This window comes from Rhinopithecus roxellana, chromosome 19, assembly GCF_007565055.1.
Source record: "Rhinopithecus roxellana isolate Shanxi Qingling chromosome 19, ASM756505v1, whole genome shotgun sequence".
In the NCBI taxonomy this organism is placed as follows: Eukaryota; Metazoa; Chordata; class Mammalia; order Primates; family Cercopithecidae; genus Rhinopithecus; species Rhinopithecus roxellana.
In genome coordinates, this window is record NC_044567.1 from 15345869 (window position 1) to 15372611 (window position 26743).

The following is a 26743-nucleotide window of genomic DNA, read 5'->3' on the forward strand; positions in this document are numbered from 1 at the left end:
TTGGATTTGGAGGATGGCCTATATATAAAGCCTCAGGTTTCATCTCTTCTCACTCTGTTCTAGCTATCCTGGCCTTTTTACTAGTTCTCTAACACACCAACCACATTCCCATGTCAGGATTTTTTTGCTTGCTGTTACTTGTTTTTGAAATGCTCTTTCCCAGATGTTTACATGGCATGCTCTGCTCATGGAGAGACTTCCTGGGAGAGCCAGATACTCTCCCCCAGTGGTCCTTTCCTTGTGACTCTATTATTTTATCATTATTATTAATATTTTGTTGTTGTGGTGGTTAAATTCTTCTGGATCCTGAAGCCTGCAACCCTATCTAAAGGAAGACTCTAACCTGGGCACCTGTAGTCCCAGCTACTGGGGAGACTGAGGCTGGAGGATTGCTTAAGCCCAGACGTTCAAGACCAGCTTAGGCAACATAGTCTGGACAACCTGTCTCTAAAAAATAAATAAATAAAACAAAAGAACATTCCAGTCTGTTCCTATACTCTACCTTTATGATTCTCTGGGTTTTTTTTACTCCTCTTCTCAGTAACTGTGATACTGAGATTTTATTTCTACCCTGTCTCTTACACTAGATGTAAGCTCCAAGTTAGTAGACGTTTGTCTTGCTTATCTTCTAGTACAGGGCTTAGCAAACTCAGCACTGTTGACATTGTAGACCAGATAATTCTTTTTTTTTTTTTTTTTGAGGTAGAGTCCCATTCTGTCACCCAGGCTGGAGTGCAGTGGCACAATCTCGGCTTACTGTAACCGTCACCTCCCGGGTTCAAGTGATTCTCCTGCCTCAGCCTCCTGAGTAGCTGAGATTACAGGTGCCCGCCACCATGCTTGTCTAATTTTTGTATTTTTAGTAGAGATGGGGTTTCACGATGTTGGCCAGGTTGGTCTCGAACTACTGACCTCAAGTGATCCGCCTGCCTTGGCCTCCCGAAGTGTTGGGATTACAGGCGTGAGCCACCACACCTGTCCTGACCAGATAATTCTTTGTTGTGGGTGGCTGTCTTATGTGTTGGAGGATGTTTAGCAGCATCCATGTTTTCTATCCACTGGATGCCAGCAGCACTCCCTACCCTAGTTGTGACAAATATGTCTCTAGACATTGTCAATGACTCTGGGGAACAAAATCCCTCCTGGTTGAGAGCCATTGTTCTAGAAAAATACTTTGGCACTCAGTGGGTGCTTCAATATTTGTTAAGTGGATTAAGTGGTGGATACTTAATTGGATGATGGATGCATGAGTGCATTCAGCATATTAAAAATTTTTGGAGCATTGAACAACACGTATAGCCTTGTGTTCTTCCTTTCCTCTTTTCATAGATATCTCTGTTGTTCTGTCTCTTTTCTGTTTCTGGCATGTTGATCCATCCTTTGCTGCATTTTCCTCCACCCACATTTGATTGCTCTTTTAGACAGTACTACTCTTTTTTTTTTTTTCAAGTCTCACTGTTGCCCAGGCTGGAGTACAGTGGCATGATCTTGGCTCACTGCAACATCTTCCTCCTGGATTCAAGCAATTCTCCTGCCCTAGCCTCCTGAGTAGCTGGGATTACAGGCACGCACCACCACACCCAGCTAATTTTTGTATTTTAGTAGAGACGGGAGTTTCACCATGTTGGCCAGGCTGGTCTCAAACTCTAGACCTTAAGTGATCTGTCTGCCTCGGCCTCCCAAAGTGTGGGATTATAGGCGTGAGTCAACGTGCCCTGCCTGTGCTGCTCTTTTTTTTTTTTTTTTTTTTTGAGACTGAATTTCGTTCTTGTTGCCCAGTCTGGAGTGCAATGGCATGGTCTCGGCTCACTGCAACCTCCACCTCCTGGGTTCAGCGACTCTCCTGCCTCAGCCTCCCAGTAGCTGGGATAACAGGTGCCCGCCACCACGCCCAACCAATTTTTGTATTTTTAGTAGAGATGGGGTTTCACCATGTTGTCCAGGTTGGTCTCAAACTCCTGACCACAAATGATCTGCCCGCCTTAGCCTCCCAAAGTGCTGGGATTATAGGTGTGAGCCACTGTGCCCAGCTAGGCCTGTGCTACTCTTATATTTACTTTTGTTCAATTCAACAAGTGACTCCTGAGCAGCTATGGTATGCTGTAGAATAATGAGAGAGAACCCTAGAAAGATATGGTACTGTCTGTGCTTAAGATGTCATTTGCTGGCCGGGTGTGGCGGCTCATGCCTGTAATCCCAGCACTTTGGGAGGCCGAGGCGGGCGGATCACGACATCAGTAGTTCGAGTCCAGTCTGGCCAACATAGTGAAACCCCGTCTCTACTAAAAAGACAAGAAATTAGCCAGGTGTGGTGGTGGGCGCCTGTAATCCCAGCTACTCAAGGCTGAGGCAGGAGAATCGCGTGAACCTGGGAGGTGCAGGTTGTGGTGAGCCGAGATCGCGCCATTGCACTCCAACCTGGGCGACAGTGCGAGACTCCGTCTCAAAACAAGACAAAAAAATGAAAAAAAAACCCAACTCATTTTTTAAAATGGACATAGGTGTATGAAATGTACCTCCAAATTTTAATTCTTATTTCAAGGTTGGTTTTTTTTTTTTTTTTTTGAGGCAAGATCTTGCTATGTTGCTCAGGCTGGAGTGCAGTGGCACAATCTCGGCTCACTGCAACCTTTGGCTCCTGGGTTCAAGCGATTCTCCTGCTTCAGCCTCCCAAGGTAGCTAGGATTACAGGCGTGTGCCACCAAACCTGGCTGATTTTTATATTTTTAGTAGAGATGGGGTTTCACCATGTTGGCCAGGCTAGTCTCGACCTCCTGACCTCAAGTGATCTGCCTGCCTCGACCTCCCAAAGTGCTGGGATTACAGGCATGAGCCACCGCCTCTGGCCTTGTTTTTACTTTTTTTGAGACAGAGTCTTACTCCTTCACCCAGGCTGGAGTGCAGTGGTGCAATCTCAGCTAACTGCAACCTCCACCTCCTGGGTTCAAGTGATTCTTGTGCCTCAGCCTCCCGAGTAGCTGGAATTACAGGCGTTTGCCACCATGCCCGGCTAAGTTTTGTATTTTTAGTAGAGATGGGGTTTCACCAACTTGGTCAGGCTAGTCTCAAACTCCTGATCTCGAGCAATCCACCCCGCTTGGCCTCCCAAAGTGCTGGGATTACAGGCATGAGCCACTGCACCCAGCCTCAGGATAGTTAAATTGATATTAATGGGCCACCATAGGGTTGAGTTAGTAATTGTTAAGTACTTATCAGAATGGGTGAAATTGCTGTCGAATTTAAAATCCACTTTTAACAAAACCTACCCATTCAATTTTTACTTATTTTCATTTGTTGCAATTGTCTTTGGTTTCTTGCTATTAATTCTGTTTTTGTCTAAAACCTGGTTGAAAAATATATGAAGTGGCCTTGGTAATTTTGAACTTCTTGTTTGTTGTGAATGTTCTTGGGGTTGGTTATTGTACTGAAAGGTTGTGAACAGCTGATACATCAGTTTTTTAATAAAAATTTTAAAAATCTTTTTTTTTTTTTGAGGTGGAGTCTCTCTCTGTTGCCCAGGCTGGAGTGCTGTGGCGCAATCTCGGCTCACTGCAACTTCCGCCTCCTGGGTTCAAGTGATTCTGGCACTTCAGCCTCCCGAGTAGCTGGGAGCACCTGCCACCATGCCTGGCTAATTTTTTTTGTAATTTTAGTAGAGGTGGGGGTTCCACCGTGTTGGCCAGTCTCGTCTCAAATTCCTGACCTCAAGAGATCCGTCTGCCTCGGCCTCCCAAAGTGCTGGGATTATAGGCGTGACCCATTGCGCCTAGCCTAAAAAATATTTCTTATTAATTAGAGACAAGTTCTTACTTTGTTACCCAGGCTGGTCTCTAAGCACAGGCGATCCTCCTGCCTCAGCCTCTCAAAGTGTTGGGATAGCAGGCTTGAGCCATAATGCCCTGCCTGACTCTCTTTCTACCAAACATTTATGTTTCATCTCTGATACTGTTAGAGAGATTTCATTTGATTTGAACTATGGGGTCAGAAGAATTCCATTAGGGAGGAGTGTCTGGAATCTTTTTCTTTTGAAGACACAACTGTCTTCTCCTTAGATTATCTGGGAGATAGAGTAGACAAAGCTATTGTGGTTTTTTCAGAGAGGGTCCTGAAATTTGTTTTACCTATCTCTGTTTCTTTGTATTGATAAATGGTTTATTAGGATATTAAATAATTAAACATATATTTAAGAAAAAAGATGATTTTCTTGTTGATGTCTCAGATTCCTATTCATATGACTGATTCTTGTAAGGAAGAACTGGGACCTTAAGATTTTGCTGAGTGAGGGAGGTAGCCTGTTTTTTTAAAGTCAGTTTTTTCCCCTTGTGGGATTTTGTTCAGTGCTTTGATACAAAAACTATAATTTACTTTGTAGTTAAAACTGACATCAAAGGAAAGTACTGTTACCTGAGGCATGAAAATAGAAGATAGCATTAAGATTTAGAATTTTTCTTGATTTTTGTGTCTTTTTAAAATAACTTGCAATTGAAACCTGAGTTTTAGAGCAGCAGAATGCCATTTGAATAAAGGCCCCAGATTGTAGTGGTAACTAGGATACCTCTTAGATAATTTTAAGTGTACCAGAAAAGCAACAACTAAATTGGATTCTTCATTTATCACATATAAAAGGTAGTAGTTGGTGTCTTTGTACTAAGGAAGTCTCCTGTTTTTAAAATGTAGGAATATTTGAAGTGAAACATTAGGAAATTGAACAGAAAAATAGGCTTTGTCTTTTTAAAGATGAATAGAAGGAAGCATTTTTTTTTTTTTTTTTTTTTTGAGATGGATCTTCGCTCTTGTTGCCCAGGCTGGAGTGCAGTGGCGCAGTCTTGGCTCACTGCAACCTCCGCCTGCGTCCTGGGTTCAAGCAATTCTCCTGCCTCAGCCTCCTGAGTAGCTGGGATTACAGGCATGCGCCACCATGCCCGGCTAATTTTGTGTTTTTAGTAGAGACAGGGTTTCTCCATGTTGGTCAGGCTGGTCTCGAGCTCCTGACCTCAGATGATCCGCCTGCCTCGGCCTCCCAAAGTGCTGGGGTTACAGGTGTGAGCCACCGCACCCTGCCAGGAAGCACTTTTTAAAAGTGCATTACCTGAGTTTTATCAAGACTTATTTCTGAATTCTGTGATGAATTTGACATCAGGAAGACTTTTTTTTTTTTTTTTTTTTTTTTTGAGATGGAGTCTCGCACTGTCGGGTGGGCTAGAGCACAGTGGCGCGATCTCGGCTAACTGCACCCTCTGCCTCCTGGGTCAAGAGATTCTCCTGCCTCAGCCTCCAGAGTAGCTGGGACTACAGGCACCTGCCACCACGCCTGGCTAATTTTTTGTATTTTTAGTAGAGGCAGGGTTTCACCATGTTGGCCAGGCTGGTCTCAATCTCCTGACCTTGTGATCTGCCCGCCTCAGCCTCCCAAAGTGCTGGGATTATAGGCCTGAGCCACCCCACCCAGCTGGACATCAGGAAGATTTTAAATAATATTCTGTGGTGTTTATTTTTAAGATACTGACTCCTGAGGTTGTGAAAAGCTTATTTTATCTTTTTTTTTTTTTTTTTTTTTTTTTTTTTTGAGACAGAGTCTGGCTCTGTTGCCCAGGCCGGAGTGCAGTGGTGCAGTCTCGGCTCACTGCAAGCCCCACCTCCCGGGTTCATGCCATTCTCCTGCCTCAGCCTCCCAAGTAGCTGGGACTACAGGCACCCGCCACCATGCCCGGCTAGTTTTTTGTATTTTTTTTTTTTTTTTTTTAGTAGGGACGGGGTTTCACCGTGTTAGCCAGGATGGTCTTGATCTCCTGACCTCGTGATCCACCCGCCTCGGCCTCCCAAAGTGCTGGGATTGTTACAGGTGTGAGCCACCGCACCTGGCCTTTATCATGGTTTGTAAGATGGAAGGGCTTAAGAAAGGAATGAGAATTACTGTGTTGCCGAACTTGAGGCAGCCTCAAGATGTTTCTGAAAATCAAGGTCTCTGAAGAACACAGATGGTGAGGTTTGTAGTTCTAATTTAATAGATCAGAAAGGAAATACTTAAAATTCTGTAGAGAACCTTCTTGTTCTTTTCTAAATTTAATCTCAGGTTTAACCTCAAGGCTGTTAGATCCTTAGCTGCATGTGGTGGTGTTCACTTGTAGTCCTAACTTCTCGGGAGGCTGAGGCAGGAGGATCACTGGAGCCTAGGAGTTTGAGGTTACAGTGAGCTATGATGGTGCCAGTGCTCTTTAGCCTGGGAGACAGAATGAGACCCTGACTCAATAAAAAACGCTGTTAGATTCTTTTTTTTTTTTTTTTGAGGGGGTCTCGCTCTGTTACCCAGGCTGGAGTGCAGTGGCGCGATCTCGGCTCACTGCAAGCTCCGCCTTCCGGGTTCACGCCATTCTCCTGCCTCAGCTTCCTAAGTAGCTGGGACTATAGGCGTCCACCACATCCGGCTAATTTTTTGTATTTTTTAGTAGAGACAGAGTTTCTTTTTTTTTTTTTTTTTTTTGAGGCGGAGTCTCGCTCTGTCGCCCGGACTGGAGTGCAGTGGCCGGATCTCAGCTCACTGCAAGCTCCGCCTCCCGGGTTTGCGCCATTCTCCCGCCTCAGCCTCCCGAGTAGCTGGGACTACAGGCGCCCGCCACCTCGCCCGGCTAGTTTTTGTATTTTTAGTAGAGACGGGGTTTCACTGTGTTAGCCAGGATGGTCTCGATCTCCTGACCTCGTGATCCGCCCGTCTCGGCCTCCCAAAGTGCTGGGATTACAGGCTTGAGCCACCGCGCCCGGCCTGAGACAGAGTTTCACAGGAAGGTCTCAGTCTCCTGACCTCGTGATCCGCCTGCCTCAGCCTCCCAAAGTGCTGGGATTACAGGCATGAGCCACTGTGCGTGGCCTGTTTGTATTCTGTCACTAAGAAATCTGGAATGAGTTAAATTTCATTTGGGGAAAAATAGAAAATTGCTGAACCACACTAATTTCTAGGGGAGTTTTTTGTTTGTTTTCTCCATAGTGATTAGTGAAAAGGAAGAAGTCAGGAGACCTGGATATGAGGCCTAACTCTGCACTTTACTCCTGAGTGATCTTGGGCATTTGCCCTTTGATGAGTCAGTTTTTCTCATGTACATGTAGGCACTCCCACTCCTGGGACTTCAGTGTCCTCACCCATAAAATGGGAAGGATAATACATCATTATGTAATAAATGGCATTGAAAGGAGTGTGTCATGCATACAATCCCTGTGGAGCCAGAAGAAAGCTTGAGAGCCACTGTTGGTAGTCAACACTGAAGTCAGTCACTTGATAAAGATGATGTTTCTTTGACTTTTTTAATGTATTTAATTTTTTTAAGGGGTCCTCCTATGTTGCCCAGGCTGGACTTAAACTCAGAGGGTGAAGTGATCCTCCTTCCTCGGCCCCCTGAATAGCTGGAATTATAGGCAAGCGCCACTGATGAATCTATTTTTCAGTTAGAGTTTGAATTGAGTCTATTTTAGGAAGGCATCTTTAACTGTATAATATATTGCCCAAAAAAAAGATTGCCATGCTAGAGAATTCCTGCTTTGCTTAAATAAGTGGAGCACACTGACAGGCATAAGGCTGTTTCCTTTAGGTCATTATTCACCTTGTAGCATGTACATTGGATCACCTATGGACATGGAAAGAGTAAAGGACTTGTCTGAATCTTTTTTGGGTCATTCTAGGGGATCCTTTCAATGATCACAATGGCCAATGGCTGATAGAACTAGAAACCCAGGCTGGACACAGTGGCTGACGCCTGTAATCCGAGCACTTTTGGAGGCCGAGGCGAGAGGATCACTTGAGGTCAGGAGTTTGAGACCAGCCTGGCTAACTTGGTGAAACCCCGTCTCTATTAAAAATACAAAAATTAGCCAGGTGTGGTGGCATGTGCCTGTAGTGCCAGCTATTTGGGAGGCTGAAGCAGGAGAATCGCTTGAACCTGGGAGGAAGAGGTCCCAGTGAGCTGAGATGTTGCCACTGTAGTACTCCAGCCTGGGCAACAAAAAAAAAAAAAAAAGAAAAGAAAAGAAAATAGAAACCCCCTCAAAAAGGCAGGACCTCTGGTGACTGGAATTAGTTGAAAATGTTTGTTTCTGAATCAACTGTTATTTTCCCTGTTTTTTGTTTGTTTGTTTGTTTTTTGTTTTGAGACGAAGTCTTGCTCTGTTGCCCAGGCTGTGTAGTACAGTGGCCCAATCTCGGCTCACTGCAGGCTCCACCTCCCAGGTTCATGCCATTTTCCTGCCTCAGCCTCCCCAGTAGCTGGGACTACAGGCATCTGCCACCATGCCCGGCTAATTTTTTGTATTTTTAGTAGAGACGGGGTTTCACCGTGTTAGCCAGGATGGTCTCGATCTCCTGACCTCGTGATCTGCCCGCCTCGGCCTCCCAAAGTGCTGGGATTACAGGTGTGAGCCACTGCACCCAGCCTATTTTCCCGCTTGTTTCCTAGTAGCTTTCTTTGATAATGCTGTGGGCAGTTTGGAGTGGAATGGTCACAGTAAACCCAGGAGATTCAAAGAAAAGAAATGTTTTTGTTTGTTTGTTTTTCTACTTCTTGTGTTTTCTTTATTTTAAATTCCTTTCCCTCACCTGGTGATAGATGTTCTGCTTATTATTTAGTGTTTTGATCAATTTTTAAAGCCTCATATGTTAAACGACTCACAAGGCAAGATTGCTCTTAGTTTTGAAAGCAGAAATGAGAAGGTATTTCCCTTGGAGGGAATTTATTAGCTTATTTCTTGAAGTGAGTGCAGACACCGTTCCCCATGGGAACCACCTAGCCCGAGTGCTGTCCGGTTCTTTGTGGTTAGAGCAAATAGCTCTATTGGGCAGCCAGCCTATAGTGGCATCTCACTGGCAGGAGTTGGGACTTTGAAGACTTTTACAGTCTCATTTCTGATCAAATTCTGCTCTCCTGCAGTAGTTTTTGGTTTTATAGAACTTTTGGAAAAATTTCCCTTTCCTTTCATCATTCCCAGAGCATTGAGAGAAGTATTAAATTACTCCATTATTGACAGAGAGGTTTTGGTCACCCATGTAAGGAGTTCAGAACCACCAGGCCTTCCCAGTGAGCTGCTGTGCTGGTTTGATTTTTTTTTTTTTTTTTTTTTTTTTTGAGACAAAGTCTCACTCTGTTATCCAGGCTGGAGTGCAGTGGTGCGTTCTCGGCTCACTGCAACCTCCGCCTCCCGGGTTCAAGCAATTCTCCTGCCTGAGCCTTCCAAGTAACTGGGATTACAGGCGTGCACAACCACGCTGGGCTAATTTTTGTATTTTTAGTAGAGATGGGATTTCACCTTGTTGCCCAGACTGGTCTTGAACTCCTGGGCTCAAGCCGTCTTCCTGTCTCGGCCTCCCAAAGCGTTGGGATTATAGGCATGAGCCACCACGCCTGGCCTCCTAATCTTATTAGTCACCTTGCTTAGAAGCAGTTCTTCCATGGATTGATTGGTGAGGTTGGTTACCCTCTTGAACCTTCCTTGTCATCTGTAAGTTGTACTCATGGTGGCCATCTTATTTTGGCTTCCATTTTTTGTGGGGGGGCGTGTCAAAAAATGGGATTTCCTGAAAATGGCTTTGTGGGGGTATTGTTCTTGAGTTCTGGTTTTAGTCTGATCTGTAAAATGAGGCTTACTCACAGACTATAATAGAGGGACAATTATATAGTTTTTGAGTGTTAAGTGTTTGGTGACCTGATAAATGGCTGTCAGATTCCAGGGATGTGACTATACCAGATGTTGGTAAACTGTGGCCCATAAGTTAGATCTGGTCTACAGCCTGTTTTTTTATGGCCCATAAACTAAGAATGATTTTTCCTTTTTTTTTTTTTTTTTGAGACGGAGTCTCGCTCTGTCACCCAGGCTGGAGTGCAGTGGCCGGATCTCAGCTCACTGCAAGCTCCGCCTCCCAGGTTTACGCCATTCTCCTGCCTCAGCCTCCCGAGTAGCTGCGATTACAGGCGCCCACCACCTCGCCCGGCTAGTTTTTTGTATTTTTTTAGTAGAAACGGGGTTTCACCATGTTAGCCAGGATGGTCTCGATCTCCTGACCTCGTGATCCACCCGTCTCGGCCTCCCAAAGTGCTGGGATTACAGGCTTGAGCCACCGCGCCCGGCCTTTTTTTTTTTTTTTTTGAGACGCAGTTTCACTCTGTTGCCCAGGCTGGAGGGCAATAGCACAATGTTGGCTCACTGCACCTCCGCCTCCTGGGTTCAAGCAATTCTGTTTCAGCCTCCCGAGTAGCTGGGACTACCGGCACACGTCGTCATGCCCGGCTAATTTTTGTGTTTTTAGTAGACACAGGGTTTCACCATGTTGGTCAGGCTGGTCTCGAACTCCTGACCTTGGGTGATTCACCCGCCCACCTCGGCCTCCCAAAGTGCTGGGATTACAGGTGTGAGGCACCGTGCCCGGCCTGATTTTTACATTTTTGAGAGGTTATAAAAATAAAGAAAATGAGAAGATAAACCGCAGACTGGGAGAAAATACTTGCAGAAGATATATCTGTTAAAGGACTGTTATCCAGAATATACAAAGAGCTCTTAAAACTCAACAATAAAAAAGCAAAAACAACCCAATTAAAAATATGGGCCAGCCAGGCATGATTGCTCACACCTGTAATCCCAGCTGGGAGGCTGAAGTGAGATGATTGCTTGAGGCCAGGAATTGGAGACAAACCTGGGCAATATAGTGAGCACCCATCTCTAATTTTTTTTTTTTTTTTTGAGACAGAGTTTCGCTGTTGTTGCCCAGGCTGGAGTGTAGTGGTGCGATCTCAGCTCACCCCAACAACCTCTGCCTCCCAGGTTCAGGTGATTCTCCTACCTCAGCCTCCGCAGTAGCTGGGATTACAGGCATGCACCACCACACCCAGTTAATTTTGTATCTTTAGTAGAGACGGGGTTTCTCCATGTTGGGCAGGCTGGTCTTGAACTCCCAATCTCAGGTCATCTGCCCGCCTTGGCCTCCCAAAGTGCTGGGATTATAGGCATGAGCCACCGTACCTGGCCTAAATTTATTTATTTATTTATTTATTCTTTTTTTTTTTTTTTTTTGAGACGGAGTCTCACTCTGTTGCCCAGGCTGGAGTGCAGTGGCTGGATCTCAGCTCACTGCAAGCTCTGCCTCCTGGGTTTACACCATTCTCCTGCCTCAGCCTCCCAAGTAGCTGGGACTACAGGCACCTGCCACCTCGCCCAGCTAATTTTTTGTATTTTTTAGTAGAGACGGGGTTTCACCGTGTTAGCCAGGATGGTCTTGATCTCCTGACCTCGTGATCCGCCCGTCTCGGCCTCCCGAAGTGCTGGGATTACAGGCTTGAGCCACTGCGCCCGGTCCTAAATTTATTTATTTATTTATTTATTTTTTGAGATGGAGTCTCACTCTGTTGCCCAGGCTGGAGTGCAGTGGCCAGATCTCAGCTCACTGCAAGCTCCGCCTCCTGGGTTTACGTCGTTCTCCTGCCTCGGCCTCCCGAGTAGCTGGGACTACAGGCACCCACTACCACGCCCAGCTAATTTTTTGTATTTTTAGTAGAGACAGGGTTTCACTGTGTTAGCCAGGATGGTCTCGATCTCCTGACTTCGTGATCCACCCACTTCAGCCTCCCAGAGTGCTGGGATTACAGGCGTAAGCCACCATGCCCAGCTCAAAATTTTTTTTTTTAAGTTAGCTGGGCATAATGGCATGTGTGCCTGTAGTCCCAGCTACTCGAGAGGCTGAGGTGGGAGGATCGCTGGAGCTCAGGAGTTCTAGGCTGTGGTGAGCCATGATTGTGCCACTGTGCTTCAGCCTGGGCAAGGGAGAGAAACCCAGTCTCTTTAAATAAAAAAAAAAAAAGGACAGAAGTCCTAAGTAGACACCTTACCAGAGAAGAAAAACAGATGACAAGTAAGCATATGAAAAGCATATGAAAAGATGTTCAGCATCATAAGTCATTAGGAAATTGCAAATTAAAACAATTGATTTAAACAGATTTACCAAGCTCTGGACTGTAACACAGTGGAACTAGAAGATGAGGTGTTCAGTTTCTCAGTTACCACGCCTAGTTCTCTTGTTCTCCTGGGCACTTGTATCTAATGGTAAAGCTGTTCTTATGAATTTCTGTTTCATTTGCAGGTATATGAATGACCTAAAGCTACAAATAAAGACGGAGAGAGAACAGTGCCAACTGGGAGCAGGGCAAGAATGCCAATTCCTCCTCCCCCGCCACCCCCACCTGGCCCTCCTCCACCTCCCACGTTTCATCAGGTAGGTAGTCCTTCCATCAGGCTATCTCAAAACCTTTGAGTAAATAGGTTGATGGTCCTCACATATTATTATTATTTTTTAACCCCTTTTGGTTAAAATTTCTACATTTTCCTACCCGTAGCATTCCTATTCTTTAATTCTGTTTTTAACATTCCAGATTGTTATTCCTAGCATTAAAGGATACATAGGGCTTCCTTGTATAAGACATAGTGTATAATCAATGACATGTGGTACAGGAAGGTGGAGAATAAACAAGTCCATCTTCTTCAGCTGGTTCTGATTCCTGAGAGGTCCTCTTAGGACCATAATGGCATGTCTGGTTTCCTTGTCCTAGTTCACTCTAAATGGAGATTTGGACAGGTGGCATTGGAGTAGGAGCCAGTGTTTTCCCCTAAAACTATTTGCTGTATAAAAGTTAGTTTGTTGTTTCTTTGGCATTTTTGAGAAAAGTGGTGAGGAATCTTTTTTTTTTTTTTTTTTTGAGGCAGACTCGCTCTGTCGCCTAGGCTGGAGTGCAGTGGCGCGGTCTCGGCTCACTGCAACCTCCACCTCCTGGGTTCAAGAGATTCTCCTGCCTTACCTCCTAAGTAGCTGGGATTACAGGCATGCACCACCACGCCTGGCTAATTTTTGTATTTTTAGTAGAGATGGGGTTTCACCATGTTGGCCAGGCTGGTCTTGAACTCATGACCTCGTGATCTTCCTGCCTTGGCCTCCCAAAGTGCTGGGTTTACAGGCGTGAGCCACCGCACTTGGCCTGAGGATTCTTAGTAGTTTTCTCTTGATACCACTTCATCATCTCTTCTATTCAAAATCAGTTCATTTTAAAGCCACGTCCATCAAGTCCAACACCTTATCAAGAAGGAAAGGAGTTTTTGAAATGTGTTGGTTCGAAGACTGAAAGATTCAATAATAGGAAAAAAAGCAATGTGATTTTTGAACGAAGCAGGAAGCTACTTTAACCATACCTGGATTGTGATACCTGGTTTCACATGAGAAAGAGGGAACCTGAGGCCAGGCGTGGTGGCGCACACCTGTAATCACAACACTTTGGGAGGCTGAGATAGGCGAATTGCTTGAGGTCAGGAGTTTGCAACCAGCCTGGCCAACATGGTGAAGTCCTGTTTCTGCTAAAAATACAAAAATTAGCCAGGTGTGGTGGCAGGCGCATGTAATCCCAGCCACTCAGGAGGCTGAAGCAGGAGAATTGCTTGAACCCAGGAGGTGGAGGTTGCAGTGAGCTGAGATCACGCCACACTCTGGCCTGAGTGACAGAGCGAGACTTCGTCTCAAAAAAAAAAGGGGGGGGCGGGGGGTTGGGCGCAGTGGTTCATGCCTGTAATCCCAGCACTTTGGGAGGCTGAGGCAGGCAGATCATGAGGTCAGGAGGTTGAGACTGTCCTGGCTAACACGGTGAAACCCCGTCTCTACTAAAAAATACAAAAAATTAGCCGGGTGTGGTGGCAGGCTCCTGTAGTCCCAGCTACTTGGAAGGTTCAGGCAGGAGAATGGCGTGAATCTGGGAGGCGGAGCTTGCAGTGAGCGGATATCACGCCACTGCTCTCCAGCCTGGGCGACAGAGCGAGACTCCGTCTCAAAAAAAAAAAACAAAAAAACCAAAGGAACCTGTATGCATTCTATTTTTGTAAAATTTGGAAGTAAAAGTAACTTCAGAGAAGAATAGGCCATGGGTGTGTGTATGCGTGCACGCATAGGTGTGTATGTGTGTTTATGTGCATATGTTGTGTTTTACAGTTGAGAAATTGTACCCTGAAGAGGAAAAGTGACTTGCCTATCTAATCTGTTTCAGAACTAGAACTAGAGTTCAGGTTTACCCACTTCTGTTTGTTTTCATAACCTGTAGTTTTTAGACATTTTGTTTTAAGAATATGTATAGCCGGGCACGGTGGCTCAAGCCTGTAATCCCAGCACTTTGGGAGGCCGAGACGGGTGGATCACGAGGTCAGGAGATCGAGACCATCCTGGCTAACACGGTGAAACCCCGTCTCTACTAAAAAATACAAAAAACTAGCCGGGCGAGGTGGTGGGCGCCTGTAGTCCCAGCTACCTGGGAGGCTGAGGCAGGAGAATGGCGTAAACCCGGGAGGCGGAGCTTGCAGTGAGCTGAGATCCGGTCACTGCACTCCAGCCTGGGCGACAGAGCGAGACTCCGTCTCAAAAAAAAAAAAAAAAAAAAAAAAAGAATATGTAGGAACCGCCTTTTAGATGCAGTTTTGTGTGGAAGCCCAATAAATGAAGTAGATAAAAGCAGAGCTTGGCCAGGTGTGGTAGCTCACACCTGTAATCCCAGCACTCTGGGAGGCCAAGGCAGGTGGATCAGTTGACGTCAGAAGTTTGAGACCAGCCTGGCCAACATGGCGAAACCCCATCTCTACTGAAAATACAAAAATTAGCTGGGTGTGGTGGTTGGGCACCAGTAATCCCAGCTGCTTGGGAGGCTGAGGCAGGTAAATCACTTGAACCCCAGAGGCAGAGATTGCACCCAGCACTTTGGGAGGCCAAGATGAGCAGATCACAGGGTCAGGAGATCGAGACCATCCAGGCCAACGTGGTGAAACCCCATCTCTACTAAAAATACAAAAATTAGCTGTGCGTGGTGGCATTTGCCTGTAATCCCAGCTACTCGAGAGGCTGAGGCAGGAGAATCGCTTGAACTAGGGAGTCAGAGGTTGCAGTGAGCTGAGATCACGCCACTGCACTCCAGCTTGGGCAACAGAGTGAGACTCTGTCTCAAAAAAATAAAGCAGAGCTTGTATGGTTATAGTTGGGGTAGAAAGAGGAGGCAGTCAATGAAGGCTTTTAGGTAGGTGGTGATACTTGAGCTGAGTCTTAAACCATGAGTAGAGCTTAGCCAGAAAGAAAGGAGGGAGGGAGGGCACTTGAAGCTGAGGAAGCAGCATGTAGAAAGATACTGATTTGGTATTAATTAATGAATGAATGAGACAGGGTCTCACTCTGTTGCCTAGGCTGGAGTGCAGTGGTTGTGATCATAACTCACTGCAGCCTCTAATTCCTGGGCTCAATGATCCGCTTGCCTCAGCCTCCTAAGTAGAGGGGACTATATGTGCATGACACTGCACATAGCTAATTAAAAAAAAAATTTTTTTTTTGGCTGGGTGCAGTGGCTCATGCTTGTAATCCCAGCACTTGAAACTCTGTCTCAAAAAATAATAATAATAATAATTTTTTTTTTTTTTTTTTGGAAAGGCAGAGTCTTACTTTGTTGCCTAGACTGGTCTTGAACTCCTGGCTTCAAGTGATCCTCTTGCCTGGGCCTCCCAAAGTGCTGGGATTACAGGTGTGGGCCACTGTGCCGGCCTCGTGCTGATTTGTAAGAAAGCATATAGAGGTTTAGATTATTGCTTGAGGGGATGTGGTAGCAGATGCAGCTGGAGATGTAAGCTGAGGGTTTAGATTTTTCTTTTGACCATCATGAGGAGTTGTTGAAATATTTTCAGCAGCAAGAGTAACCTGTTTTTGCCCCTTTCCAATACAGTTTGGGGGACTGGGGTTGGGGTCGAGCCTGGAGACAGAGGCCTGTTGCCATTGAAAATTTAGGTCTAAGGCTGGGCACAGTGGCGCATGCCTGTAATCCCAGCACTATGGCAGGCTGAGGCGGGCGAATCACCTGGGGTCGGGAGTTCAGGACCAGCCTGGCCAACATAATGACAGCCCACCTCTATAAAAATACAAAAAAAGTTAGCCAGGCATGATGGTGGGTGCCTATAATCCCAGCTACCAGGGAGGCTGAGTTGGGAGAATCACCTGAACCCAGGAGGTGGAGATTGCAGTGAGTGGAGATCGCACTATTACATTACACTCCTGCCTGGGCGACCTCAGAGCAAGACTCCATCTCAAAAAAAAAAAAGAAAAAGAAAAAGAAAAAAAGAAAATTTAGGTCTAAACTAAAGCTATCAGCATGGATAGTGGAGTCAAGATATTTAGAGGGGTCTGGACACGGTGGCTCACGCCTATAATCCTAGCACTTTGGGAGGCCGAGGCAAGCGGATCATGAGGTCAGGAGATCGAGACTATCCTGGCTAAGATGGTGAAACCCCGTCTCTACTAAAAATAGAAAAAATTAGCTGGGCATGGTGGTGGGCACCTGTAGTCCCAGCCACTCGGAGGCTGAGTCAGGAGAATGGCGTGAACCCAGGAGGCGGAGCTTGCAGTGAGCCGAGATTGCACTACTACACTCCAGCCTGGGCAACAGAGCGAGACTCCATCTAAAAAAAAAAAAAGGTATTTAGAGGCCAGGCGTGGTGGCTCACGCCTGTAATCCCAGCACTTTGGGAGACTGAGGTGGATGGATCACAAGATCAGGAGTTTGAGACCAGCCTGGCCAACATAGTGAAACCCTGTCTCTACTAAAAATACAAAAGTTAGCCAGTCAGAGCGAGACTGTGTCTCAAAAAAAAAAAAAGATATTCAGAAAGTGAAATTTTTTTTTTTTTGATGAGACAGAAACGAGACTGTGTCTCAAAAAAAAAAAAAGATATTCAGAAAGTGAAATTTTTTTTTTTTTTTTTTTTTTTTGATGAGACAGAATCTCACTGTCACCCAGGCTGGAGTACAGTGGCGTGATCTCAGCCCACTGCAGCCCCTGCCTCCCAGGTTCAAGTGATTCTCATGTCTCAGCCACACGAGTGGCTGGGACTTCAGGTGTTTACCACTATGTCCAGCTAACTTTTGTATTTTTAGTACAGATGGTGTTTTACCGAGTTGGCCAGGCTGGTCTCGAACTCATGACCTCAGATGATCCACCTACCTCAGTTTCCCAGAGTATTGGAATTACAAGTGTGAGCCACCGCACCAGATCATATGTATTGTTTTTCAAAATGTTTTACTTGAGGAGACCAGGTGCAGTGGCCACACTTTGGGAGGCCAAGGCAGGTGGATCACCTGAGGTCAGGAGTTTGAGACCAGCCTGGCCAACATGACGAAACCCCATCTCTTCTAAAAATACAAAAAAAAAGTAGCCGTGTGTGGTGTCATACGCCTGTTGTTGCAGCTACTTGGGAAGCTGAGGCACTAGAATCTCTTGAATCTGGGAGGCAGAGCTTGCAGTGAGCCGAGATCACACCACTGCACTCTGGCCTGAGCAAGAGAGGGAGAGTCTGTCTCCAAAAAAAAAAAAAGATTGTATCAAACATTATTGCTATAAAAAGATACTTACTTTTAAATATTTGAGAGCTTAATTGGCATTCCATTGTATGCTTATATTATCATTGTTCCTTTTGATTTAGCTTTTAGATTATTTTCAGTTTTATGCTATTAGAAATAGTTTATTGCTACTATTAGCATCTTTGTGCACTTGTCCAGTTGTTTTCCTTTTTTTTTTTTTTTTTTTTGAGACGGAGTCTCGCTCTATCGCCCAGGCTGGAGTGCAATGGCCGGATCTCAGTTCACTGCAAGCTCCGCCTCCCGGGTTCACACCATTCTCCTGCCTCAGCCTCCCGAGTAGCTGGGACTACAGGTGCCCGCCACCTCGCCTGGCTGGGTTTTTTTTTGTATTTTTTAGTAGAGATGGGGTTTCACCGTGTTAGCCAGGATGGTCCCAATCTCCCGACCTCGCGGTCCACCCGTCTCGGCCTCCTGAAGTGCTGGGATTACAGGCTTGAGCCACCATGCCCGGCCTGTCCAGTTGTTTTCTTAAAATGAATTCCTAGAAGTAGAATTCTTGTGCCACACATTTTCAGGCCTTTTTTTTTTGAGACGGAGTTTTGCTCTTGTCGCCTAGAGTGCGATGGCACGATCTCAGCTCAGTGCAACCTCTGCCTCCCGGGTTCAAGTGAGTCTCCTGCCTTAGCCTCCCAAGTAGCTGGAGCTACAGGTGTGTGCCACTATGCTTGGCTAATTTTATATTTTTAGTAGAAACAGGGTTACATTATGTTGGCCAGGCTGGTCTCAAACTCCTGACCTCAGGTGATCTGCCTGCCTCGGCCTCCTAAAGTGCTGGGATTACAGGCATGAGCCACTGCACCTGGCCTGGACATTTTTAAGGCTTTTGATACATATTGTTAAATTGCTTTCTAGAAAGATTATACCAATTTATCTTACCTTAGGTAGTCTAAAAGTTCCCTTTTCCCTGAATCCTTATGACTACCATAGAGTAGTTATTCATTGCGTGCATTTATTTATTTTTCATTTTTAAATTTTATTTATTTATTTATTTTTTGAAACAGAGTCTTGCCCTGTCAGCCAGGCTGGAGTACAGTGGTGCGATCTCGGCTCACTGCAACCTCTGCCTCCCGGTTCAAACGATTCTTTTGCCTCAGCCTCCCAAGTAACTGAGATTACAGGCATGCACCACCATGCCAGGCTAAATTTTGTATTTTTAGTAGAGACGGGGTTTCACCATGTTGGCCAGGCTGGTCTCGAACTCCTGACCTCATTCATAATCCACCCACCTCGGCCTCCAAAAGTGCTGGGATTACAGGTGTGAGCCACCATGCCCGGCCCATCCTGCGCGTTTTTTGAGCTTCCTCTCCGTGCCAGGCACTCTGCAGCAGTGAGCGGTGGTTCCTGCCTTCATGAACCCTGCCTTCAATAAGTTTTTACAGTCTCTTTAGTAAAAAAAAAATTTTTTTTTTTTGAGGCGGAGTCTCGCTCTGTCACCCAGGCTGGAGTGCAGTGGTGCGATCTCAGCTTACTGCAACCTCTGCCTCCCAGGTTCAAGCAAATCTCCTGCCTCAACCTCCTGAGTAGCTGGGACTGCAGGCGCATGCCACCACGCCTGGCTAATTTTTGTGTTTTTAGTAGAGACGGGGTTTCAGCATGTTGGCCAGGATGGTCTTGGTCTCCTGACGTCTTGATCCACCGCCTTGGCCTCCCAAAGTGCTGGGATTGTAGGCGTGAGCCACCATGCCTGGCCTTCTGATTTTAACCTTTACCAATTGGTAGTTACTATGTTTTAACTTGCATCTTTTTATTTTTATTTTTATTTTTTGAGATGGAGCTTTGCTCTTGTTGCCTAGGCTGGAGTGCAATGTCGGGATCTCTGCTCACTGCAACCTGTACCTCCCGGGTTCAAGCAATTCTCCTGACTCAGCCTTCCAAGTAACTGGGGTTACAGGCATGTGCCACCATGACAGGCTAATTTTTGTATTTTTAGTAAAGACGGGGTTTCTGCATGTTGGTCAGGCTGGTCCTGAACTCCCAACCTCAGGTGATCCACCTGCCTTGGCCTCCCAAAGTGTTGGAATTACAGGCATGAGCCACTGCGCCTGGCCGCATACATGATGTTTTTTTTTTTTAATCTTGAGACGATGTCTCACTCTGTCACCAGGCTGGAGTTCAGCGGCGTGATCTCGGCTTACTTCAATCTCTGCCTCCCAGGTTCAAGTGATTCTCCTGCCTCAGCCTCCTGAGTAGCTGGGATTACAGGCACGTGCCACCGCACCCGGCTAATTTTTTTATATTTTTAGTAGAGATGGGGTTTCACCATGTTGGCCAGGATGGTCTCGATCTCTCAACCTCACAATCCGCCCGCCTCGGCCTCCCAAAGTACTGGGATTACAGGCGTGAGCCACTATGCCCGGCCGCATGCATCATTTTTCATACTGCAGTGTATGAAGCTCAGGTCAGAGGCGTGAGGATGAGATACAAATATTTGAGGTTTGGGGAGTTACTGGTGGCAATCAAGCCCTGGGACGGGGTGGGTGTGCCCAGGAGCATTTGAATAGAGGCTGAGGATAGAACTCTGGGAAATGAAGTTTAAGAGGTAAGTGGAAGATGGAGAACCTGAAAAGAACCATGTTGTTGAAAGGTTGCAAAAATTAGCCAAATGTGGTGGCATGTACCTGTAGTTCCAGCTACTTGGAAGGCTGAAGTGAGAGGATCACTTGGGCCTGGGAAATTGAGGCTGCAGTGAGCAGTGATCGTGCCACTGCACTGCAGCCTGGATGACAGAATAAGACCCTGTCTCAAAAAAAAGCAAAAACAGGCCGGGCGCGGTGGCTCAAGCCTGTAATCCTAGCACTTTGGGAGGCCGAGACGGGCGGATCACGAGGTCAGGAGATGGAGACCATCCTGGCTAACATGGTGAAACCCCTTCTCTACTAAAAATACAAAAAACTAGCCGGGCGAGGTGGCGGGCGCCTGTAGTCCCAGCTACTCCGGAGGCTGAGGCAGGAGAATGGCGTAAACCCGGGAGGCGGAGCTTGCAGTGAGCTGAGATCCGGCCACTGCACTCCAGCCCGGGCGACAGAGCAAGACTCCGTCTCAAAAAAAAAAAAAAAAGCAATTAGAGAGTAGAAAACGCCTGGGGCTTTGAGACAATCAGAGCATTCAAATCTTGGCTGTTTGTTTATTAATGATGTGACATTACCTTTATTTTCTCATCTTTGGAATGGGAATAATATAGTTTATAACTTTATTTAGAGGTTAAATTGAAGTAATAGGGAGACAGTAGGGTATGTTAGTTGAGATAGGATATGAGTTTTTAGTGTCACTGTTGGAGTTTGGACTCTTGTTTTATCGTTTATTAGTTGCATGAGCTTAGATAGCTATTCAGCTTCTGGCCCACCCTTTCCAAATGGCAACAATGATAATACCACCTTTCTCATGGGAAGGTTTCGAGATTTAAATGAGCTAAGGCAAATATTGTGCTTACCACAGTGCCTAAGTCATAGTAGGGACTCACTAAATTTTGCCTTGATGATGATGATACGCGTTAACATACATACATAGTGTCTCACATGCAGACTAGCACAAAGATAACTAAGTATTACTGCAGGCCTCCCATCGGAAGCTTCTGAATAAGAAGGAAATGGAGCTCCTTCACAGAAGATAGAACAGGAGGGAAAAAACTGAAAAGGATGATGCACATTGATATTGCTCTTTGGCATATATATCTAATGAGGTTAGACAGATATCTCAAGGAATCCAGTTTGCTTTAAGTCATTTATCCCAAGCTTGTGATAAAGGGAACTTTTTTTTTTTCTTGCAGACGCATTCTCACCCTGTTGCCCAGGCTGGAGTGCAGTGGTGTGATCTTGGCTCACTGCAACCTCCAACTCCCGGGTTCAAGCAATTCTCCTGTCTCAGCCTCCCAAGTAGCTGGGATTACAGCATGTGCCACCATGCCTGGCTAATTTTTTGTATTTTTAGTAGAGACGGGGTTTCACCATGTTGGCCAGGATGGTCTCGAACTCCTGACCTCAAGTGATCCACCTGCCTTGGCCTCCCAAAGTGTGGGGATTACAGGTGTGAGCCACCGCACCTGGCCAATAAAGGGAACTATTTAGGATGAACTTATATTTCTCTTATCCTCCAGGCAAACACAGAGCAGCCCAAGCTGAGTAGAGATGAGCAGCGGGGTCGAGGCGCCCTCTTACAGGACATTTGCAAAGGGACCAAGCTGAAGAAGGTGACCAACATTAATGATCGGAGTGCTCCCATCCTCGAGAGTGAGTCTGAGCTTCATTTCCTAGTGAACCGGCAGGATCCCAGGAGTGACTTGGAGACTTGGCTGTGTTGTTATTTTTGTTGGGGCTTGAGTGGGAGAGTTTTGTCCTGGGATGTGCTTTGGCTCTCTTCTCATTCTTCTGAACCTTAGAAGTTTCTTCTTGACTCTTGGAGAGCATCTCAGGTTTAAGATTACCATCTCACTGGGTGTGGTGGCTCATGCCTGTAAGCCAAGCACTTTGGGAGGTCAAGGTGGAAAGATTGCATGAGCCTAGAAGTTCGAGGCTGCAGTGAGCTGTGATCACGTCACTGCGCCACTGCACTCTAGCCTGGGCAACAGAGCAAGACTCTGTCTCTCAAAAAGGAAAAGAAAAAAAAAAAAAAAAAAGGCTGCCATCTCTTATTGTAACTAATACTCATCTGGGGACATCCTTGACTGTCCTTTGAGGATACTGCCACATTCCTAGAAACCTCTTGACTGAAACGAGGTTGATTTTATGATTGCTACAAGTGTCCGTTCCTGTAGGCCTCTGGAGAGTGCTCACATATTGGTCCCTGATCCGTTAGCCTTCTATCTATCATCTGAGATGTGGAGAGGAGAGTCCAGATAACTATATTGAATTTTTTTTTTTTTGTTTTTAGCCTGAGTTTCACTCTTGTTGCCCAGGCTGGAGTGCAGTGGCGTGGCCTCAGCTCACTGCAACCTCCGCCTCCTGGGTTCAGATGATTCTCGTGCCTCAGCCTCCCAAGTAGCTGGGATTACAGGTGCGTGTCACCACGCCTGTATAATTTTTTTGTATTTTTAGTAGAGACGGGGTTCTCACCGTGTTGGCCAGGCTGGTCTTGAACTCCTGACCTCAGGTGGTCCACCTGCTCGGCCTCCCAAAGTGCTGGGATTACAGGCGTGAGCCACTGCTCCTGGCCCCCCAAACATTTATTTAACCCCCTTATCCCTTTGCCCTAAATAAAGGAAGATCAGCCACTTGTTCTTTTTTTTTTTTTTTGAGATGGAGTCTCACTCTGTCACCCAGGCTGGAGTGCAGTGGCGCGATCTCGGCTCACTGCAAGCTCCACCTCTCAGGTTCACACCATTCTCCTGCCTCAGCCTCCCAAGTAGCTGGGACTACAGGCGCCCACCACCACGCCCGGCTAATTTGTTGTATTTCTAGTAGAGACGGGGTTTCACTGTAGTCTCTATCTCCTGACCTCGTGATCCGCCCACCTCGGCCTCCCAAAGTGCTGGGATTACAGGTGTGAGCCACCGTGCCCGGCCTCACTTGTTCTTTCTCTTTCATCACAACAAAGAGTTTCATCCCTACACAAAGCTGTGGAGCAGAGACACCTAGCTTTCCTTTCTTTTCTGTTCTTTTTTTTTTTTTTTTTGAAACAGGGTCTTGCTCTGTCTGTCGCTCAGGCTGGAGTGCAGTGGTATGATCACGATTCACTGCCACCTCGAACTCCCAGGCTCAATCAATCCTCCCATCTCAGCCTCCCAAGTATATAGGCATGCATCACCATGCCTGGGTAATTTTTGAAATTTTTTGTAGAGACAGGGTCCTACTATATTGCCCAGGCTGCTCTCGAACTCCTGAGCTTAAGTGATCCTCCCATCTTGGCCTCTCAAAATGCTGGGATTAATGACATGAGCCACTGTACCAGGCCTGCTTTTTTAAATAGAAGGGCAAAAACAAGACTGGTTTGTTTGCAAGCAATAGCCCAGACAGAGGAGGGGTTTCCCCTCATGATTGACTTGGTCATCATCTGAGAGCATGTGAAATGAAAACCCTACTGGTATGCTTTCCAGAGCCCAAAGGAAGCAGTGGTGGCTATGGCTCTGGAGGAGCTGCCCTGCAGCCCAAGGGAGGTCTGTTCCAAGGAGGAGTGCCGAAGCTTCGACCTGTGGGAGCCAAGGACAGTTCAGGTATCTGATGAGTACTTTCCCAGGATATTTCCCTGGTGTGTTAATTTCTGATGTCCCAAGTGGGCCATCTCAGGTTGAGGAGTGTGGTAAAGGTCGGGGGCAGAAAGACTTGGGAGCAGGGGAGGAGTAATACAGTAGAATACAGCAAAAGCTGAGGGATTAAATGAAAGCGGATGCAACTTAGATAAAGAAAATGTGGTATATATACACTAGAATACTATTTAGCCTTAGAAAAGAAGGAAACTTCTGTCATTTCTGATAATACGGATGAACTTGGAGGACATTATACTAAGTGAAATAAGCCAGGTACAAAAAAACAAATACTGCATGATCTCATTTATATGTGGGATCTGAAACGGTTGAACTCAGTCATAGAAGTAGAGAGTGAAATGTTGGTTACTAGAGGCTGGGGGCAGTAGGTGTTGGGATGAGGAAAGGGGAGATGTTGGTTAAAGGGTACAAAGTTTCAGTTAGACAGGAGGGATAAGTTTTAGTGATCTATTGCAGCAGTCCCCAGTCTTTTAGGCACCAGGAACTGGTTTCATGGAAGACAATTTTTCCATGGACGGTGGGTGGGGGATGGTTTCGGGATGAAACTGTTCCACCTTAGACCATCAGGCATTAGTTAGATTCTCATAAGGGGCATGCAACCTAGATCCCTCACATGGGCGGTTCACAGTGGAGTTCGCCCTCCTATGAGAATCTAATGCTGCTGCTGTTCTGACAGGAGGCGGAGCTCAGGCGGTAATGCTTGCTCTCTCACCTTCTGTGTGCCCCGTTCCTAATAGGCCACTGACCTGTACAGGTGTGTGGCCCCAGGGGTTGGCGACCCCTGATTATACTTCATGTATATTTGAAAATTGCTAAAAGAGTTTTATTTTATTTTATTTTATTTATTCTTTTCTTTTTTTTCCTCCTGAGATGGAGTCTTGCTCTGGCCCAGCCTGGAGTGCAGTGGCGCCATCTTGGCTCACTGCAACTTCCCCCTCCTGGGTTCAAGCCATTCTCCTGCCTCAGCCTCCCAAGTAGGTGGGATTACAGGCACAGGCCACCACACCTGGCTAATTTTTGTAGTTTCAGTAGAGATGGGGTTTTGCCATGTTGGCCAGGCTGGTCTCAAACTCCTGACCTCAAGTGATCCGTCCGCCTTGGCCTCCCAAAGTGCTGGGATTACAGGCATGAGCCACTGCGCCTGTTGTAGAGTAGATTTTAAGTGTTTTCACCATAAAAAGAAAAATAGGTGATGGGTATGTTAGTTTGATTTAATCATTCCACAGTGTATACATTTAACAAGGCATTGTATCCCATAAATACATAAAATTATTACTTGTCAAAAATAAAGTAAAATTTAAAAATAAATAACAATGTATCCTGAGCCTGAAACCATATTAAAACCTAGAACTAGGCCGGACGTGGTGGCTCACGCGTGTAATCCCAGCACTTTGGGAGGCCGAGATGGGTGGATCACCTGAGATTAGGATTTCGAGACCAGCCTGGCCAACATGGTGAAACCCCATCTCTACTAAAAATACAAAAATTAGCCGGGTGTGGTGGCGCGTGCCTGTAATCCCAGCTACTCAGGGGTCTGAGGCAGGAGAATCACTTGAACCCATGAGGCAGAGGTTGCAGTGAGCTGAGATCGTGCCATTGCCCTCCAGCCTGGGCAACAACAGCAAAACTTCGTCACAAAAAAAAATAAGCAAAAACCCAGAACTATGCAAGTCCTTTCCCTGCTGCCATGCAGGTTGCACTAAGGAGCTGAGTGAAGTAGAGATACTGACCAGTATCTGTCTAGCTCTATTGACCTCATGTTTGTGTATTTGTAGAGAACCTAGCTGGTAAGCCGACCCTGCAAGTCCCCAGTTCTCGAGCTGCTGCCCCAAGGCCTCCAGTATCTGCAGCCAGCGGGCGTCCTCAGGATGATACAGACAGCAGCCGGGCCTCACTCCCAGAACTGCCCCGGATGCAGAGACCCTCTTTACCGGACCTCTCTCGGCCTAATACCACCAGCAGTACGGGCATGAAGCACAGCTCCTCTGCCCCTCCCCCACCACCCCCAGGGCGGCGTGCCAACGCACCCCCCACACCTCTGCCTATGCACAGCAACAAAGCCGCCGCCTACAACAGAGAGAAACCCTTGCCACTGACGCCTGGACAGAGGCTTCACCCTGGTCGAGAGGGACCTCCTGCTCCACCCCCAGTCAAACCACCTCCTTCCCCTGTGAATATCAGAACGGGACCAAGTGGCCAGTCTCTGGCTCCTCCTCCTCCGCCTTACCGCCAGCCTCCTGGGGTCCCCAATGGACCCTCTAGCCCCATTAATGAGTCAGCCCCTGAGCTGCCACAGAGACACAATTCTTTGCATAGGAAGACACCAGGGCCTGTCAGAGGCCTAGCACCTCCTCCACCCACCTCAGCCTCCCCCTCTTTACTGAGTAATAGGCCACCTCCCCCAGCCCGAGATCCTCCCAGTCGGGGAGCAGGTAAGTGCTTGGAAGCACCTTTTTCCCTATCGTGCTATGAATTGATTTTATCTTTTCCCCAGAGCACTCATTGAAGACAGTAATTCATTTATTCATTCAGTGGGTTTATTGAGTACCTTTTTATGCGTCAGATCTGTTGGTAGGGAAATAGCAATAAATAGAAAAGACAAAAAGTTCCTGTTTTGGACAGTCAAACCAGTAAAATATATAAGTACATAGTATGTAGTATGCTTTAGAGAATTACAAAGCAGAGGAGAGGAATAAGATGTGCTGGGGCGGAGGTCGGATGATGATAACTTAAATTGGAGCAGTAGGGAGAGAGTCAAGACAGTCCTTACTGATAAGGTGAAAATTTGACAAAGACCTGAAGAAAGTGACGAGTAAGCTTAGTAGTTATCTAGGAGAACAACTGTTGCAGGCAGTGGGAACAACAAATGTAGAGGCCTTAAGGCAGAAGTATTCTTGAAACATTTTGGGGATAGCAAGGGGGCCTTTGTGGCAAGACTAGAAAGACTGGGGGGGTGCGGGGGAGAGTGGTAGGACTTAGAGGTTGGAAAGCTGGAGCTGCAGGGGAGAACACTGCAGGATTTTGCAAAGACCTTGAATTTAACTTTGTGAGATGGGAAGCCACTGGAGGGTTTTAAACAGAGTAGTATGATTTGACTCACC

At 46.4% G+C, this 26743-nt stretch overlaps 1 protein-coding gene across 1 annotated transcript in view; it reads left to right on the plus strand.

Annotated features, from left to right (window-relative positions):
* WIPF2 (WAS/WASL interacting protein family member 2) overlaps positions 1 to 26743 on the plus strand; it is a 67941-nt gene that overhangs the window by 22655 nt on the left and 18543 nt on the right. The window contains exons 2-5 of the mRNA XM_010354487.2: positions 12110 to 12241; positions 21540 to 21672; positions 23475 to 23591; positions 25418 to 26074. Coding sequence (XP_010352789.1) covers positions 12179 to 12241; positions 21540 to 21672; positions 23475 to 23591; positions 25418 to 26074 — 970 coding nt within the window. The 5' untranslated portion in view covers positions 12110 to 12178. The remainder of the gene's footprint in view (positions 1 to 12109; positions 12242 to 21539; positions 21673 to 23474; positions 23592 to 25417; positions 26075 to 26743) is intronic.